This window comes from Micropterus salmoides, unplaced genomic scaffold, assembly GCF_014851395.1.
Source record: "Micropterus salmoides isolate LMB-PRFRI ecotype aquatic unplaced genomic scaffold, ASM1485139v1 Ms_hic_scaffold_4, whole genome shotgun sequence".
Taxonomy (NCBI): domain Eukaryota; kingdom Metazoa; phylum Chordata; class Actinopteri; order Centrarchiformes; family Centrarchidae; genus Micropterus; species Micropterus salmoides.
Window position 1 is genome coordinate 17,930,954 of NW_024043372.1, and position 19,274 is coordinate 17,950,227.

Below are 19,274 nucleotides of genomic sequence, written 5' to 3' on the forward strand. Positions count from 1 at the left end.
GCTTCCCTCTGAGGGGAATATATACTGTACGGACTGTACTGTATACTACTGCAATAGTAACTTTTTAATTAAATCGGATCATGTCATTACTACAACAGTGGCTACTGCAGAGACCATTACGACATCATTGCAAATGCAAACTACAAGCCGGTTGCATCACTCAAAAACAGCAATCTTTACGTTTATATTTTTCAGTCCACTGACCCTTTGTGGATGCCAGAAGAAACAGTCTGACATGTGGGATGTACGAAAAATATTTGATTATTGCTGAGAGTTGTCTGTATAATATGTAGCTGGATCCAGCATGTGATTAGCTTAGTTTAACACATAGTCTGGAAGCAAGCAGCAAACAGCTAGCATGGCTCTTTCTGAAGGTGACAGAAATCTGTTTTGCACTTACATTTCTGTATTTTGTGTATTCCTCTGTAGGTCAAAGTGGATAATGTGAGTGACTTCCAGGACATTGCAAGTGTGGTGGCCATCACTCAGACCTACTGCACTACAGAGCCATTTGTAGATGCCAAGTACGACATCAGGGTCCAGAAAATCGGCGCTGACTACAAAGCATACATGTGTGTGTTCTTCTTCTTTAGCAGTTGGCCTTTCATATAGTGTGTGTGTGTGTGTGTGTGTGTGTGTGTGTGTTTACTGTATAATATGCACGTACTGTGTGTGTGACACATTGTTTTCTGGGCTCAGGACAGGGCAGGCGATCAGTGACATACAGTGGGGGAAATAAGTATTTGACCCCTTGCTGATTTTGCAGGTTTGCCCACTTACAAAGAATGCAACGATCTATAATTTTAATCATATGTACATTCTAACAGTGAAAGACAGAATCCCAAAGAAAATTCCAGAAAATCACATCATATGAATTTATAAAAATTGATAACCATCTGATGAGGAAAAACAAGTATTTGACCCCCTGGACAAACAGCATGTTAATATTTTGTAGAAAAGCCATTATTGGCCAGCACAGATGTCAAACGGTTTTTATAGTTGGTGACAAGGTTTGTGCACATTTCGGCAGGGATGTTGGCCCACTCCTCCCTGCAGACAGCCTCCAAATCATTCAGGTTCCGAGGTTGTCGCCTGGCAACTCGAATTTTAAGCTCCCTCCAAAGATTTTCAATTGGATTCAGGTCTGGAGACTGGCTAGGCCACTCCAGAACCTTGATGTGCTTCTTCTTCAGCCACTCTTTTGTTGTTTTGGCGGTGTGCTTAGGGTCGTTGTCGTGCTGAAACACCCATCCTCGACCCATCTTCAGCTCTCTCCCTGAGGGAAAGAGATGTTGGTCCAGAATTCCACGATACATGGCCCCGTCCATCCTCCCCTCAATACGATGGAGTTGTCCCGTCCCCTTGGCTGAAAAGCACCCCCAAAGCATGATGTTGCCACCACCATGCTTGACGGTGGTGATGGTGTTCTTTGGGTTGTACTCGGTGTTCTTTGCCCTCCAAACACGACGAGTTGCGTTGAGGCCAAAAGTTCTATTTTGGTCTCATCTGACCACATCACCTTCTTCCAGGCCTCTTCTGAGTCGTCCAGGTGGTGAATGGCGAACTTCATGCGGGCCTGTACATGTTTCTTCTTGAGCAGGGGGACCTTGCGTGCGCTGCAGGATTTCAATCCATGACGGCGTAGTGTGTTACCAACCGTTTCTTTTGTAACTGTGGTCCCAGCTGCCTTCAGTTGATTCATCAGTTCCCCCCTTGTGGTTTTGGGATGATTCCTCACCGTTCGCATGATCAGGAACACCCCACAAGGCGAGATCTTGTGTGGAGGCCCAGACCGAGGGAGGTTGGCGGTGGTGTGGTGCTTCTTCCATTTCCTGATAACTGCACCGACAGTTGATCTTTTCTCTCCACGTTGCTTTCCGATTCTCTTGTAGCCCATCCCAGCCTTGTGCAGATCAACAATCTTGTCCCTGATGTCCGTAGAAAGCTCTTTGGTCTTGCCCATGGTGCTGATGTTGGATGCTGGTTGTTTGGGTGTTGACAGGTGTCTTTTATACAGGTAACGAGGTGAGGCAGGTGTATTTGATGTAGATAATTGGTTGGGATTGGGGCTGTGTCTTAAAGAAAGACTAACTGGCTTGTAGGAGCCAGAATACTTGCTGTTTGGTAGGGGGTCATATACTTGTTTTTCCTCATCAGATGGTTATCAATTTTTATAAATTCATATGATGTGATTTTCTGGAATTTTCTTTGGGATTCTGTCTTTCACTGTTAGAATGTACATATGATTAAAATTGTAGATTGTTGCATTCTTTGTAAGTGGGCAAACCTGCAAAATCAGCAAGGGGTCAAATACTTTTTTCCCCCACTGTACATATAACAGAATAAGCCATATATATAAAGTAAACTAAGCTAGAAAACTTAAACCAAATACATTTCATTTTTACAATCATTTATAGATGTCAGAGAAAAAAAAATCCTGTGGTTATTGCAACATGGTTGTGCGTACCTCTCCACCTTTTTTTTGTGATTCATGAATAGCGCAAAAAAGGAATTCATCAGTAGCCTCAGGTAGGACCTCTTCATTTCGAGAGTTGCTGTTGTCAAAACCCTCTAATATCAAGGATCTCTGTACTATATATGATATCCAGGTGCTGTGTTACTGCAATAAGCAGTAATAACAGTAAGCTACTATGAACAAACTTTTTCATCATAATGTATTTATTCATAGTACCAGTAAGACAACGCTGCTGTCATGTGGCCAAACAGGAAAACACAAACACAGTGGCATTACCTGCTATCACGTCCAACTGGCAGGCAGTGAATAACAACTTTTACTAATGAAGTAATGAATTATACAGTATGTAATATAGTCCCTGGTCACTCTCCATCTTGAGGTGTGCATTTAGGGGTTAACCATTTCTTTTTGTCCTTCATGCTAGTTGCACAAAAAAAAAACAATGGTAATTTATCAGGATGCTAATCAGCCTGATAACCTGCCGCTGTGCATGTTACCTGAATACGCTGCCTTTTCACCTAAAGCTAGCGCTGAAATCACACCCCTTTTGCTAAAGGGTTGTCTAACTCTCTCTTGCCCGTATTTGTTATTTCTACAAGAGAAGGTTGGTGTCTGTAATCATTTAACGCACAATTTCCTCTTCTTTTCTAGGCGAACATCCATCTCTGGTAATTGGAAGAGCAACACAGGATCTGCCATGCTGGAACAAGTAGCCATGACTGACAAGTGAGCACCACTTCCACATTAGTGATGCTCAGGCTCTTGTGTTATGTCACAGTTGGTCACAATGTACTCACACTGCAGATTCATTCAGCTGAAACCCGTTCACATGGGTAAACACACAGATGTTTGGAAATCGGTTGATTGGTTTTCAGTGGACTGATGCTGCACTGGGCTTTCAGTCTTTTTCCTTGTATTGTGTCATGCACACATAGAAAGAGGAAGTTGTTTGTGTGAGTTTAGTTTGTGATTATACAGGGGGGGGGTTTGTCGAAGGGTAAGAACCTTGCCCATTTTCACATTGAGCTGCTCTGTTCATGGTTACAATCCAGAACCTTTTCCAAAGCATGTATTTTGACCTTTCACTGCAGGAGAAGCATAGGTGTAATTGATAACATTAATAATTCATACTGGCGTGGCTTTCAGAGACACTAAAATAGAAGAGAGCCACCATTAAAGTTATGTTTCTGCAATAACAGGTCAAAAGGTAAGCTGTGAAGAAGGCCTATTGTCAAATATAGGACAAGTGAGTGATATTGCTTATAGTGCCAACGTCCATATGGCGCACCGCTGAAAAAATAGCTCAAAAATGGATGCATTAATACTAATCTGACGTATATAACAGAGTACCAAAGTTGTTATTTTCCTTTTCCTTACACTGTCTGACTTGTCAAACAATTTTAGCTCAATTTGAATTCAATTCAGTCTCTTCAAACCTTACTCTGCCAATTACTAAAAACCCATATGATGAGGTAAGTCAATCTTATGAATCATTAAATTACCTTACTGCCATAATGTAAAGTCAAAAAACTTATTTTTTTAATTATTACAGAGACATTAAATATTACAAATGTGAGCTAAAAACTGTGAATCTGACCCTGTATAAAAAGTTCAATACCTGCCGTAGTACATAGTATGTAGTACAGTATCCCTTTGGTCAGTATTGATGTGTCTGTTTTTGCCATAGTTTGAATGTGTTCAGTTCTCCAGACAGAAAGTCAATGGAGCTCTTTACAGATGCCGGTGCAGCAGTCCGAGCCAGCAACAGTACCTTATGGGCTCCAGTAAACCCCGCCAAGAGCTACAGAGATTCTGTAATAGGTTAACTGTCAGGAAAATGGCCCTGAAGAGCAACATTCGCACAGACATACTGTGCTGAAGTGGTGCATAAGTCAATATAATTGATAAAACTAGTGTGCAAGAAAAACATTTTTTTTTACTAAGCTAAGCAAGATGGTGTAAGGCAGAAAACATTTCATTCACTACCAGTTGTTTTATACAAAAAATAGGAAATTAACCCAGCTCAAGTTAGGACAACTCACAACAGTGTTACACACACAGTAGTGGTAACCTATCTGATTTCCTTTTTAGTTTCCTGTAAACAGATTATGACTCTTTGTAGACCTAATCCAGCTTCCCTCTGTGACAGGTATAAGCTGTGGGTTGATACCTGCTCAGAGATCTTCGGAGGGCTGGATATCTGTGCCGTTAAAGCCATCTGTGGCAAGGATGGTAATGACTACATTACTGAGGTAAGAAAAAGACATAATGAATGGAGGGAGGAAAGGAGGGATGGATGGCAGGGGGGATGGATGGATGGAAACTCCAAAGAGATCGAACAGCTGACAAGGCACTAAACCAGCTGCCGTATTATCACTGTATTTATTGACTCCTGTCTTTTGTTTGAAAACTTACACCATCAGCCTGTGGGAGTTATATTTAGCATATTTTATACTGCTGGTATCTTAGATTGTCTGGCTGGAAATAAACTAATTGAACCTAACCTGAATACACATTACGAGTTTGATAAATAACATCTGGTGATATTTCAAGTATGGCTATTCTCCATGGGCCACCTATGTTAGTGTTTGTTGTATTTGTCTGTTTATGTATCTGTCTTTCTCAGTTAACTGCTCTGTCGTGTTGATTTCAGCCACAGTTCTTTCCCTCTTGTCTTTCGCTCTGTTTCTTTCCAGTAATTTTTCAGTATATTGGTTTCATGTTTCATAGCTTTTAGTCTGGAAGTCATGACCACAATGGTTGTGAATAACACATTAATGTAGGAATTTGCTTTGCTGTAATAATAGCTTTCCTAAAAGTGAAGTTATGTCTCGGTATGGAAAATTACTAAGTACTCTGATCCCATCAAATTTAATCTGAGGAGGCAGGTCATGGGTGGACATGCAATCTCATTGCCCAAGGTTAACATGGAGGTGGTGTGTAGTGACTGTAGGCAGGAGGAGATCCTGAGCAGTGGAGAAGAAGGACTGTTTAGGTGGGCAGAGGTTGAGAAGCAAAAACAGGCTTTGGTGAAACAATGTCATGGCTCAGACACAGAGACAGGTAAAGGATCAGACTGAAAGAGAGGTTCGTACTCTGACGAAGAGACAGGTGGACTGCATTTTTATCGCGCTTTTCTAGTCTACCACTCAAAGTACTTTAATTTTTGTCAAAATTCTGGCAGCTGACAATGAGTAGCTGGACCAAAATGCAGTGTTGGGCAGTAGCATCACTACAAGTAGCGCCATTACTAGTTTAACTACATTTCTTAGTAGCTTGGTGGTAGCGTCGCTATTTTCTGAATCAAATAGCTTTTCAGTAACGAAGCTCTTTTATTGACTGAGTAGCGCGGTAGTGTCCACACACGCTACATTTCCCCAAGCATTTCTGAAGGATCAGTAAGTGACGGCAGAAGCGCCTCCGTGGGATGGTGACATCACATACCGATCATTGGGCTAATGTCTGCGACTTTGCTGCAGGGGAATAAAGACAAGCGCAACTGAGTTTACTTTCTATTGTGATAGTTATTGTAACACCTGTTGTGAGAAGGATCAGGGTCCAGCCTGGACACCTCTTCCTCTAGTGAGGAGGAAACTTTGATATGTAGAGGCAGAAACTTGTTTCCATGAGATGAGAGATCTCTCTCTCTCTCTCTCTCTCTCTCTCTCTCTCTCGCGCCCATCAATGTTTAGGTTGTTTAGGTTGCAGTGTTGCCAGAGCACAAATTCACATCTAAACAATAAAAAATATCTAATTCATTAATAATGTGATAATTAAGTTACTTTATTCAAACAACAATGGTTCTCCGTTTGTTGCATGAGGAAATACATTTAGCTGCAATGATATGGCACTAAGTAGGAGAGTTTCTGTGTGTCTGATTTAGCTCTCTCTCTTGCACACACACACTGTTCGGAGCAGGATTTTAGTCTTTCTTCTATTGCTACTGTGGAATGAAGGTAGTTCAATAAGAACTAGGCCTATAGCCTACTGTGTGTCTGTGTGTGTGTGTGTATATATACATATACATATATATATCATACACTGATGGCATCAGGAGCAGTTAGGGGTTCAGTGTCTCAAGGACACGTAAACACTATCTGGGGGAGCCTGGGATCAAACAAGGAACCTTGATTACTAGATTTCCGCTCTAGTTCCTGAGTCCTAAAAGGTTTAGGTTCAGGCTCAGATAGAGACACGTTCAGCCAGAAGTAAAGACAGGCGAAGGCTCAGATACTGAGAGGACAAAAAAGAAACATAGAAACAGCAACAGGGGCTCTGTACTTGCAGGAAAGTGGATTTCTGGCCGACTGGATGACTGTAGAGGTGGATGACAGTGGAGACTCGGGAATGCTGGGCAGTGGAATGACTGGAGAATGACCCATGGGAACCAATGGAAATACACTTGCACAAATGATCCCTGCTGGGACTCCACAAAGGCACCTGGGAGCAAGACTGCAGAGGCTGAGAGGGCATAGGCAGGATGACTTTCAGAGGAAGGTGGAAGGCTGCCCTACAAGGATCTAAGCTGTAAAAGTAAGCAGTAAGCTCCTCAGAAGGGAGGCTCTGGAAGTAACCCGGCAAGAACTGAACGAAACTGGAAAAGAATTTGGAGACAGGATCTGGAGCAGGGACTAATTTGGCCACAGTATTGAGTTGTTGAGTGGCCAAGATTTCTGCCAGCTCAGGGAGCAACTTGACAAGCCAGGGTTTGTAGGACACAAGCTGTAGTGCTATCGAAAGAGCTGCTTCTCTCTGGACGCATTTTGGCAGTAGGTCCAGAGCAAGTCAGCCCCCTCGTGCACTGAAAAAGCTGGGTAATATTTTGTCAAAATTCTGGCAGCTGACAATGAGTAGCTGGACCAAAATGTAGCCTGTGATATTGCACATATGGTTGAAGACAGTTTGCAACGTTGCAACGGCAAAGTCAGTAAACAAACTTACAGTTGATCATGGACTGGCAGTCAAAGCAGGCAAACAAATCCAATTGTGCTGAGGCAGAACAGACGAGGAGAAGTTTAAAACACGCAGATAGCACTAGCAGGCAAAAGCTAGTAGTTGTTAAAGTAAGTTAAAGTTATTCTTAGGGAGCTTAATTTATGTAACAGGGAAGGGTAAGACAGGGCTAGCTTAGAGTCATTAGCTGACACTACAAGTGTTCACTGACCTTCCAGCTCTAGTTATTTCTCACATGTAACTGTCCCTGTTATGGAGACAACAGTTAGACTCATAAGGTAGATATCAGATAACAGAGATCAGTGTTCTCTGTGAATCTCGCAAGGTTGAGTCTTACAAGAATGTTTACAAGAACATACTGGCTGTAAAGATTACAGTACAACTCATGGATAGTAATAGATTCCTATATGACATAGCATTGGAGTCTAAACATCAGATAGATTAGTTGTTCTAGGTTTAGGCCAGTTAAAGTTAACCTCGGAGGGAAATGGTGTTGGCACTCAGTGTTTTCACATGTTGTTTTCACTGTGTCTCCTCGGCCCGGCTCAATAAACCAGGCCATGTTAAGTCCTCATCAGTCTCCGAAACTTCTTCACACGTAAACATGGATCACAAAATTTCTTCAACAGTAGTGAGCTGAGGTTTATGCAGGTAAGACAGGTTGCTGAAGCTATCAGATGACTAGCAGAAGCAGAAATCTCAAGGAGGACAATGAGTGGAGAAGTGAGGCATGACGATGTTTGGACAATCATGATTACAAAGCCCAGTAAGCATATTTCGGGATGAAGAGGGAGATGATAAAGCAGCCACAATGACACTAACACCCGGTCAATGTGGTGTCCAAGCACTCTAAGCATCAAACATCGAAGTTGCCTCACTCCAAGATTGAAATAATAAGTAGTTTGATAGAAGTTGCATTTTTAGATGCTGAAGTGGGAAAGCTGTGAAAAGCATGACTCATGGGGAGACATGTTTTTCACATCTCCACTGGAAAAGTGCTAAAACTAGAGTGGATTTTCATTTACATGGATGTTAATTTGCTCCTTAAAATACATATCTTCTATCTTGCTTAGCAGTATAATGCCACAACGATAAATAGAATAAATAGATGATTACCACATATTACACAGATGCCCTAATGTTGTGGGGACATAAATCTGTTTACACAGTCACATTTTGGAGACTCGCCATCCTTATGGAGACAAAATACCCCATAATATAATCATTAAATTGTAGGGTGAAGACTTGGTTTAAGGTTAGCGTATGGTTGGGGTTACGGTTAGGTTTAGGCAAGCAGTGATTAGGGTTAGTCTTCAGGGAATGGATGTAAGTTGTCCCCGAAGTGATGGTGTGTGTGTGCTGACAGTTTTGTTTCTTTCTCTTTCTTAATCATTTATCTTGTTTTTGCGTTGGGAGAAGAAGTCACAGTAAGCGCACAAGAGAGCTATTACCACACATGAAGTGTTAACCACTGTGCAGTTTATCCTGCTTAGTTTGTCTGTCCTAACTTTGTTATCCAGTCTGGGTAAACAACATTTCAGTCTAGTAAACTTTTCCAAAAAAAACGGCACACATTTTCTAATACACTGTCTGTCTTTGTCAAGGTCGTGGGTTCATCTATGCAGTTGATTGGTGATCACCAGGCAGAGGACCGCCAGCTCATCTCAGAGGTGGTGCTGGCTAAGATGAACCAAGCACTGGCTGCCAGATCATCTAGTATTTCCCGCTCACCTGCTCGCTCCCCTCAAGGCCAGAGGCCAACTACTGTGCAACCTCAACAGGTAGACACGTGTGTATCTGTAATGGATATAAAATAAATAGCTACAATGACACATGCTCATACAACATCTGCTTCAGAGTCTAAGGGGTGGCAGGTTCTTTAAATGAGAAATCCAAGCTGTTAATGTTGGCAGATAAATCATTTTGTTGTAGACCTTTACAGTTCACTGCTGATTCTTTGCCTAGAATCTGCTTAACCATGCTTGCTTTACTTTCCCACTCTCACTCTTTCTCTTTCTCCCTCTCTCTTTTCCTTCTTTCTCTTTCTCCCACCCCCTCACTCTCTCCCAGGGTGCTGCCCTTAAGGAAGGACTGGCAGATCCAAACAGGACCTCAGGCCAGCGCCCTCAACCTCAAGGTTGTCTGAACACTGTTCTCCATTGTAATACAAATACTGCTGCTTTAGGGCCAAAGCAAGTCTAGAAAAAACACCTCTAACTCAACCGTGGGACAGATTAGTCTCAGAAACCTTAAGAGATATTTCTGAAATGAAGTATCCATTTAACACCTTCTCTGTCAAAAAAGCACTGCCATTAGAGAAGAAAAAACCTTACCTGGAAAAGTTTACTAATATTAGTCAACTACAGTAATTTGTTATTAAACTAACCAACCAAGATTTAACCAGTTCATTAGTGAGCTTTAGAGGTGCTGGTAGGCGGACTTTGACAGGGCTAGGCTTGCTGTTTCCCTCTGTTTCCAGTCTTTGTGCTGAGCTAAGCTAACCAGCTGTAATGCCATAGCTTCATATTTACCGCACAATCGTGATAGTGGTATCAATCTTCTCATCTAATTCTTGGCAATGACTGCGTATTTCCCAAAATGATTCCTTTAAAAGTAAGAGCAGTTTGTATTTCATCTGCATTCTTATCTCTGTCCCTTGAATGTAACAGTGTCCATCATCGTTGACTCAAACTAATGCACTGGTATCATGGCTTCAGTGGGATGTTGACAGTAATAATCACTGCAGTAATCTGGGTCCAAGAAAAGAAAAGAACCTCTGCTGTCTGTTTAAGCTGCTTTGCCTCTGTTGAACTTGTGACTTTTATCACTTGAACTAACAAACCAGTGTACAGTGCTTTTAGCCATCTTGTTGAGTTTAATTGTAGCCATAGCATCTGTGTTAGTGTGGTGATGTTTGTGCTCAGGGCTGGTGTGTTAAAACTAAATGTTCCTACTAAAAGCAGTATAGAACATGGGAAAGTTATTATTATTGGTGTTGAACTGTGTGCGTGTGTGTTAGCATATTTATTCATTGTCTTGAATTCCTTTTTTCCTCATTTTGCATGGATGTGGAAAATGCCTGTACTCCATGTCGTGTTTAATATATTTGTGGTGGTTGTTTTAGGAATGCCAGCTTTTTATGTTTTACAGGAATTGTTAGAGATGAACATGTGTCCACAGTGTTTAGATGTTGAGATGTGCAAATCGGACTTCAGTTTCATTTATTTGCGGTCAGTGCGTGAAGTATAATTCATCTGCAGCTGTTAACATTGTATGATTCCGGTTTTAGACTTTCCTCCTCAATTTTCATTGTACAAGTTGGATAATGGAACAAGTCGATGGCTTTGGTGCGCTAAATTGCATTGCACAGCTTCATTCAGTGCGACAGTTACACAGGCTTCATGCTAACATCGTTTAGGCAGCATCGGCTCTGGAAAAATGAACTCACATGGGTCAACACACATTTGCATTAGGGCAAGTAGGAAAATTAAATTAGGTAATACCCCCTAAACTGGCATTTTTCATCATACAAAGCATCTGACATTAATGACATTGCCTTTCAAAGATAATAATCCTCATTGCAACACTGTTGCAAACAAAAGCTTTGGACAGTGGCAGACATGCGCTTATTTATAGATGGATGTTCTGTTGACTTTGTATGCATTCTTAAATGGAAAGTAATATCACCTCTTAAATGTGCTGCTCATGATCACTGTGCAAGATCTGGTCACCTCAGTGCCGTTTCTGTCTGAGTGCTCATTGTTTGGCTTTTGAGTCCTTCTAATCATCTCTAAATCCTGTATGTTATGGTGCAAATCAGTTTATGGTAAACAAAGTGTTTTTTCCTCCTGTCAAGCAACACAGCCACATTTGCAATATCTGAATGTTTTGTGAATAACTGCTTAGTGTTGCCTTTGGTTGTAAATTAACCTTCATTGTTCTGTGTTATAATACCTGAGACAAGACAAAGTGGCCTTATATGAATTTATTAAACCTGGATACCTGATTAATGAAACTTGTCAAAGAAAATAAACATCTTTTTCTTTCTCTGCATGATCATTCCTGATTTGCTTGGATCCAGACCATTACATTTCTGATATTTGATCTTCATACAGCATCTGACTGCAAATATTAGTTGCCTTAATCTTTCCTGATTGCGCGAACACCGAAGGCTTTACCAGTTTGTGGCTGAACTGCCTGAAAGCAGTTGCCCAAGTAAAAATACAATCTAATAACAGTCAACAAATATAATGTATAATTAAGAAGTACATAATTAATAATAATGAGAAATTTAGGGTTTGTATCCAAGCAAATTCTTATTGTGGCTCCCTTTACAAATTATGTTTGTACAAATGGTGTTTTCTTTGGTTTTTATGCTTTGTGAGTCCAAAGCAACCATTGGGATTCTTTATGGCAAACTCTGATCAAACGTAAGACTTATAGCCATTTAGCTGCCTTACAACAATGACTGTCTGAGAATGTGTGGGATGAATTTTCATGAAGTTGTTGTTGTTGTCTAGTATTATCATGTAGATAATGTCGTCAAAAATCCACAAACTGTAAATGTAAATGTTTACACTAAACATACATTTATATACTCTTCCAAACTGTCTTCAAAGAAATCTTTTTGAAGAGGCTTTAAAGGGTAATTGGTCCAGCACTGAGCGAGCGCACTGCAGTCAGCAGCAGCGAGACAGGGCTGCAACGTAAAAAAGTACATCCACTGAAGTGCTTGTTTTAGACCTTTTTTTAACGAGTAAGATCCTTTTTGTTTAGCCAGAAAGGGTTGCTATACCGATCTTGTCAAAGACACCAGACTCCCTTTACAAAAATAGTCATTTTACCTCCCTGGTCTCCTGTTGCCTCAGTCGGGTAGTCATTGTGTGACTTTGGTGCTACTCTTAAAAAAAGGTCTATCTCTGTAGGGATCCTTTCTACAATGTTGTCAGACACGTGTAATAACAATCTGAGCCTGTCAGTGGCAAAAACAAGCACTTAAGTAGACGTACTTTGACAGGGCGCAATAGCCCGAAAGGATTATGTTGCAGCCGTGTCTCACTGCTGTCGACTGCATTGTGCTCACGCAGTACTGGAAGATTTTAAAAAAAATCTTTAGTCTCTTTAGACAAAAACATGGGAAAAGAAGCTTGAAAAATACCAAAGTTACCCTTTTACTTATAGTTAACATACTCAACTATAATCCGGGATCCTGAAAAGTGTCAAAATCAGCCGTTGGAAACTCATCCCTGCCCAGACACATCCTACTTAGCATGTGTAATCACTTGTTTCTTTTGTGCTGCATGACTGGTTGCTTTGCTGCCTCCTGTGTTTGGGTCGTTGAGTTGTTTGACGCCATTACTCTTTCTTGGTTGTATCATCTCTCCTTTTGTTATTTACTTTCTTTCATTCTCATCTCCGACTCTTTCCTTTACTCTTGTTGTCTCTTTTTTAAAATCAACACATTTCCTCCTCAGGGTCACATGAGACATAAAAGCATCTAACACTTGGCATGATGGGCTTGTCACCACACCTTCTCGTAAGCGTTGATCTGCTACCCCCTGCTGGTCATTGCAGTCTAAACAGTCAGAGCCTGCTTTGCCCCCAGCCTGTTCTTGACAGATGAGTTGGTTAGGATGGTTCTTTGAATGTGAGAGGTCATCGTGTGAATTAGCATGTCCAGACTCAAGCTTATTATCTGTATCATGTTCTGCTTTAGTCTTTGGTGAGTGTTATAGGCACCTGGTTTTCTAGCTGCTGCCCTGAAACAATAGGTGCGAGATCTTAGATATAATGATGCTTATTTATTTTTTATTTGTTTCCTTTACTTCGCCTTTTGCTTTTTTGCTTTTCTTGCCATTATGCAATATATTGGCATGGATCTATAATCTAATATAACTTTTTATCTCAATCTTTTAGGTGCACCAGTGAAATCACAGAGTGTAGAGCCATCAACAGAGTCAGCTAAGAGAGCATCTGAACCAGTACCAAAGCCCAGCCAGGCCCAAAAACCTGTCCCAGGTCCAGCTCAGAAACCAGTCCAGAGGGCCGCCTCAGTTACAAAGCCTCCAGTGCCGAGGCCTCCCCCAATGACGAGAGCCCCATCCGTCACAAAGTCAGCCCCAGGTTCTGCTTCCACCCCAGCCCCAGCAAAAGCTTCACCATCATCCCCAGGTAAAGCAGCAGCAGCAGCCTCAGCAGCTCCAGGCTCTTCCCCAACCAAAGCAGCAGCAGCAGCAGCAGCCATAGCTCCAGGCTCCCCTCCATCCTCGGCTTCAACCCCAGCTCCAGCCCCAGCTCCACCCCCAGCCTCTCCCCCAGCCTCAGGTCCTACCACAGAGCAGCCCAAGCCCCAGCCTCAGAGCTCCCCATCTCCAGCTCCTGGCAAACCAAAAGAGCTGCCCCCCAAACCCACACCGCCTGCAAAGCCTATCCCTCCTGTACGCAGGAATTCAAGGCCACAGCTCCAGCCAAAGCCGCAAACCCCGCCTCCTCCCAAAGCTTCACCTAAACCCCAACCCGCTGCCCAAGTCCCAGCACCCACTCAGACCTCAGATACCGCCTCAGCCCCTGCCCCAGCACAGGTTCAGTCCCCAGCCAAAGCCAGCCACTCCCCGCTTAATGCCCAGTCTCCAGCTAAGGCTCAGCCCCAGGCCAAGCCGGCCTCTCCTTCCCTAAACCCTGAGCCTGGCCCAGATGAAGCAGCTGCGGCCCCAGATGAGGCTGCCGCGACCTCGGATGAAGCCCAGGCCCCCGTGGAAGAACAGCCAGCATCCCAGCAAAAGACCCATCCTCTGCTGAAGTAAGAGCCGTATTATTAGTGAACTGTTGCAGATACATGCACTTCAATGGGCCATACCTTGTGACAAATTAAATATCAAAAGACATTCTTCTGTAAAAAGATAATATGTGTATGTCAAATTCCAATCATTTGCAGCCTTCCTATTTAGCATTCATAAGCAGTATATAAAAATGTAATACATACTATAATGTAGTTTTAAGCAGATATATGGCAATTTTTAAAGGTTTAGAGATGTATTGGTTAACAACTTTGACTCCTCTTGTGAACCATCCAAAACTGAATGTTGGCATATAAACAGTTAAAAAAGAAAATAACGCAGTTGTTATTATATTCAATATGCGTTCATAGAAAGTTTTCATTGAAAATACTGTAAATTAATATACACTTCAGTGTCTGTATATCGGCCCTCTATATAATGATAACATGTTTAATTTTATGTTTATTTTATTATATGTTAATATACTGCTTAAATGTGGGGAGATTATTGTACAAATATTGTTATCTGTGACTTTTTGTCCCTCTTACACATTTCCCTGTTTGTCTTCCTTTTGCCTTTAACTTAACTTTTAACCTATTATCATTCACATATCCTGTGTTCTACCCTTCCTTCATTCCTCCCTGCCTCCCGTCCTTCCTCCCTCTTTGTCACCTTCTTCTCCTCCCTCTTTTTCCCCTCATCTTCCCCTCCAAGTAAGTCCCAGTCCCTGACCAATGCCTTCAACGCCTTCAGCGACTCTTCTTTCTTCCGCGGTGTCTCGAGCTCTGGAGGTGACGGCCAAGAAGAGGTGAAGGCCGAGACCATTCGCAACCTCCGAAAGTCCTTTGCCAGCCTTTTCTCTGACTAGGCACAGCCGAACCGTAGTCAGCCCCTTATTGATTCTGGCCCCCCTTTTACTACTGGCCAGTGATTGACTTGATTGACATTAAATGTGAACCAGTCTGAGATTAAACTTTGTGTGTTAACTGTTCTGTTTCCCTCTGTCCTGGTCCCTCTTCTCCTCCACTTTCAGCTTCTCTGTGTGAGTAACTGTGAGGCCTGCAGGGTATGATATTCAGTTAATAATGCTGTCCCAGAGTAATTCGACTGAAGGTGTTACGTCATTGATGAAGAATAGAATAGAATAGAATAAGAAAATGTTTATATTTCCCAGAGCACACTTTAAGGAACACTTTCTGAAGTATATAAAAAATATAATTCAAGATTATAGATGGATGTACAGTATAGACAGTATATATATACTGTGTATGTCTTATATATGTAATATATACAGTATATAAATATAAACATATATAGCTATAAAGGGAGCTAAGCCAATAATTAAAAAAAATCAGTAGCACTTTTCAATAAGCTTTTGTCAGTGGCATAACTCTTTCATTCAGTGACTAGATTCATACACGTTTCAAAAATAATCAGATACTTGACATTTGATGGTTTCCCTCACAGTGAATCTGTTTTGGTCAGTAAGTGAATTATGTGAGTAAAAGAAGAAAAAAAAAAAACTTTTACAAATTAATCATTTGTTTCTGTGTAAATCCAGCCGTTGTGTGTCTCTGGTCCTTGGCTACTGACTACTGGGCTCATCATTGCTGCCCCTTCTTTTTGTCAACAAGCCTTGAGGTTCATTGTCACGTGAGGGAGTTGGAAATATGTGAATGTTCATCTGTGTTGTCATGCATGGCTCCTTCAAGTGGCTCGGTGTGACTTTTGGAGCAGAAGGGATCTCTTGTCAGTGTTGAGTTTTGCCCTCCTTCCCTCTCTCTCTCTCTCTCTCTCTCTCTCTCTCTCTCTCTCTCTCTCTCTCTCTCTCTCGATGTTGTAGCCTTATTGTGAACATGTTTTCAATTCACAGCTACATTTGTTAGCTGTGCAGACCTGGGTCGATTACAACTTGAAATCCGTTCATTTACTTCAAGCGTCTGAATAAGTACTAACTATTGAGGCCGAGACTGATTGCACCTTTTGTTGTTTTGGGAGCTTTGGGATTGAGCATAGTGCACGAGACTGAATAAATCAGTCCTAAAAAGCAACTGAATGCATTTCAAAGAGTAAAAAGACTCATGTCTGTAGCTGTGACTGGTGATCTCTTGTTTCACCTCTGTGTAGATCTATCAACAGTATTGTACTTTGTTGATTATTCTCATTAAAAGACATTGAGACAGTAGTGCAATAACACCTCAACGTGACTGTTGAGCACTGTCACCCTATTATAAATATAAATATGACCATACATACAGGACTTGTGTATCTGTCAAATACCTTATTCTTACATTCCCTTTAAGGTTCCGTTCAGTGGCAACTTTCCAGGTTGCTTTTTTACTGTAGTCAGAAGCTGGCTCCGATGAATATGCCATATAAAACTGTTGATTTTTGTGATTATCCTGCTTGGATTGTGGAACTGAATTTAAGGCAACCTGGAATGAACACAGTACCTTGACTGGTTATTTTCAGTTGAGTTGCAGCATTTCATGTTCCTATGAGTAAAAAATAAAAAAACACTTAAGAACTGCTTACCAACCTGTTAATCCATCTCCAGTACTATGTTGCAGTAAATTATAACATATTGTATTTGTATGTATGTATGTGTCATCTCAGGAGTTTATTTTTTGTAATATATGGATTTATTTATTTATTTATTGAGGCTCCATATTAATGGTACAGTATATATTGTTTGTTTTGTAATGTGTTTTTATTTGTAACGCAATACTGCTTTGCATGATCTGGTGACTGATACTGTTTTTCTTTCCTGTACAGATAAAAGTTAATAAAGATGTGGTTCCATCATTCCACTGATTCACTAAGTAAGATACATCATGCTGATGGCTGTGCCATCAGAACAAAAGAGAAATTGCATCAATTTAACACATAAACATCTGTTTACCGGTATTCATCATTAGGGTAATTACTCAGTCTGTGGAATCAGCTGTTTACTGTCTTCTGGGGCTCTGGAGGAGCTTTGTCAAAATTAAGTCTTATGACGTCAACAGGGTTAGGCTTGAGGACTGCAACATTTTAACAGAAAGTCTGTGTTACAAACTGCATGGGTACTCACCATGCAGGGAAGATGAATGAAAAGTTGCAATGCGGGGATAAGTAGAATTCAGTGTTCTTGTGGCTTGGCCCATTCTATGGACAAAAAAGGCCAGGATATCTCGGCCTCTGCTGCTTCAGTTTTGTCATATAAAGACACAAAATGAAAGATAACTAGCTAGGGTTTTCATTATAGGTGAGGAGTACAGCTGTCTCTCCATAGGTCTCAGTCCTGGCCCAGTAGACATCTTAAAGTGTCATGAAAGGATCAGGAAGAGACATGCCGTAACTCAGAAGTATGTCTGATATGATTAATGTAGGTGGGGAGTTAAGTGCTCTCATGAATTTCAGTGAGGCTTTAACAGCTTTCTCAACCTCTCTCAAGTATCTGCCCTTTAGAAAAAAATTCAGTAATAGGCTATTATGACTAATAGAACAAAAAGGCAGTTCTGCTAATGTCTATGGTGGATACAAAATCAGGTGGACAACCATATAAAATTTACTAGTATTCGGCTTAAAGGGACTATATGTAAGTTTTTCAATGAAATTAATCAAATTTTCATTGCCTTATTGTCAATGGGCTCAAAACTCACTTAAAAATGAAGCGCATGCCTGTTTTCTCCTGTGCGCGCTCTCAAGCCTCTCGTACTACAGCGACAACACGGCAGCTAACGACATGCAGTCCACTAACACCATAAAACCACCGGCTCACAGCAAAACACAGGCTCCACGTAAGGATACAGAACAACAATAAAGGTTTATGTGCTGAAGCCCATCAGACCAAACAGGTTCAGATGATGTCATCATTAGTAAAGCTGGAGAAACACAGAGAAAGTCACGTTAGCTCGCAGGCTAACGCTGAGCAGTTGCTAATGTTATCCGGTGCAAAGTTATATAACGTTAGCTTTCCATATTACTTCACCAACTAACGCGACCCGTGTTACTATCCTGTGTGCCACTGTTGATTTAGCTTGCAGAGAGGATGTAACGGTAAAAAGCAAATGTGGAGCGATTTGTTTACTAACGTTAGCCTGTAGTGATGCAGCCAGGAGCAGCCAGCTAACGCTACAGTAGCTCGGAGTTGCTGTTTGCTTCGTAACATTCAGTTTATGTTTATTGTGGTTTTTATATACAGTCTATGGGTTTTACCAATAACGTTACTCAGGTATACAGCCTCTCCACCTCAGTCACTGTAACTAACGTGACCTACATGACATAAAACACTGCAACAAAACGGCCACAACAACCCAAGGGAAGAGCCCAGCTAGTCACACAACTGTCTTATCTGGGCTTCACAGTGTACTGGAAGAAGAGTGCTCCTCTCCCCTCCCAGAGACTCACCTACCTTGGCGTGGTACTGGACTCCTCTCTCCGGAGAACGCGGCTCTCTCAGGAGATGGTGGATGTTCTGGTAGAGCTGCTCCACCGTGTTGTCCCTCGCAGCTCTGTCGGTCATGAGGCTTCTGGGCCTCATGTTGGTGGCTCACGTGGTGGTCCCCCTGGGCCTTCTCCATATGAGGAGGCTGCAGCGCTGGTTCATCCGACCCGGTGAGACAGAGGCACCTGATCTGGCCTACTGGTGCGACCCCCTCTCTCTTCGGTCGGGGTTCCCCCGGGCAGGGTCACGTCCCATATATCGGTCTTCACAGACGCCTCCCTGATGGGCTGGGGCGGGACCTGCCTTTCTCTGGTGGTGGGCGGACTGTGGCAGGGCCGCAGGCCTCTCCATAAAAACGTGCTGGAGCTCCTCACGGTGTGGAAGGTGATCCGACATTCTCCCCTCTGCTACGGGACCAGCACGTGCTGGTCCACACCGACTACAGGGCCGCGGCAGCCTACATAAACCGCCAGGGCGGGGTGCGCTCGGCGCAGCTGTTGGGTCTGGCCAGGCGGCTGCTCCTGTGGGCACACACTCACCTGCTCTCCATCAGAGCAGAATACAGGTGCTGGTCATATAATTAGAATATCATCAAAAAGTTGATTTATTTCAGTAATTCCATTCAAAAAGTGAAACTTGT

The 19,274-nt window shown here is 42.1% G+C and overlaps 1 protein-coding gene across 2 annotated transcripts in view; it reads left to right on the forward strand.

The window, feature by feature from the left end:
* Positions 1 to 17,010, forward strand: part of syn2b (synapsin IIb) — an 87,887-nt gene extending 70,877 nt beyond the window's left edge. For both annotated transcript variants that reach the window (XM_038697433.1, XM_038697431.1), the window contains 7 exons: positions 430 to 572; positions 3,128 to 3,202; positions 4,626 to 4,728; positions 9,034 to 9,210; positions 9,500 to 9,566; positions 13,346 to 14,228; positions 14,920 to 17,010. In XM_038697433.1, the coding sequence (XP_038553361.1) occupies positions 430 to 572; positions 3,128 to 3,202; positions 4,626 to 4,728; positions 9,034 to 9,210; positions 9,500 to 9,566; positions 13,346 to 14,228; positions 14,920 to 15,073 (1,602 nt within the window). In that variant the 3' untranslated portion in view covers positions 15,074 to 17,010. The remainder of the gene's footprint in view (positions 1 to 429; positions 573 to 3,127; positions 3,203 to 4,625; positions 4,729 to 9,033; positions 9,211 to 9,499; positions 9,567 to 13,345; positions 14,229 to 14,919) is intronic.
* Positions 17,011 to 19,274: the final 2,264 nt, after the last annotated feature.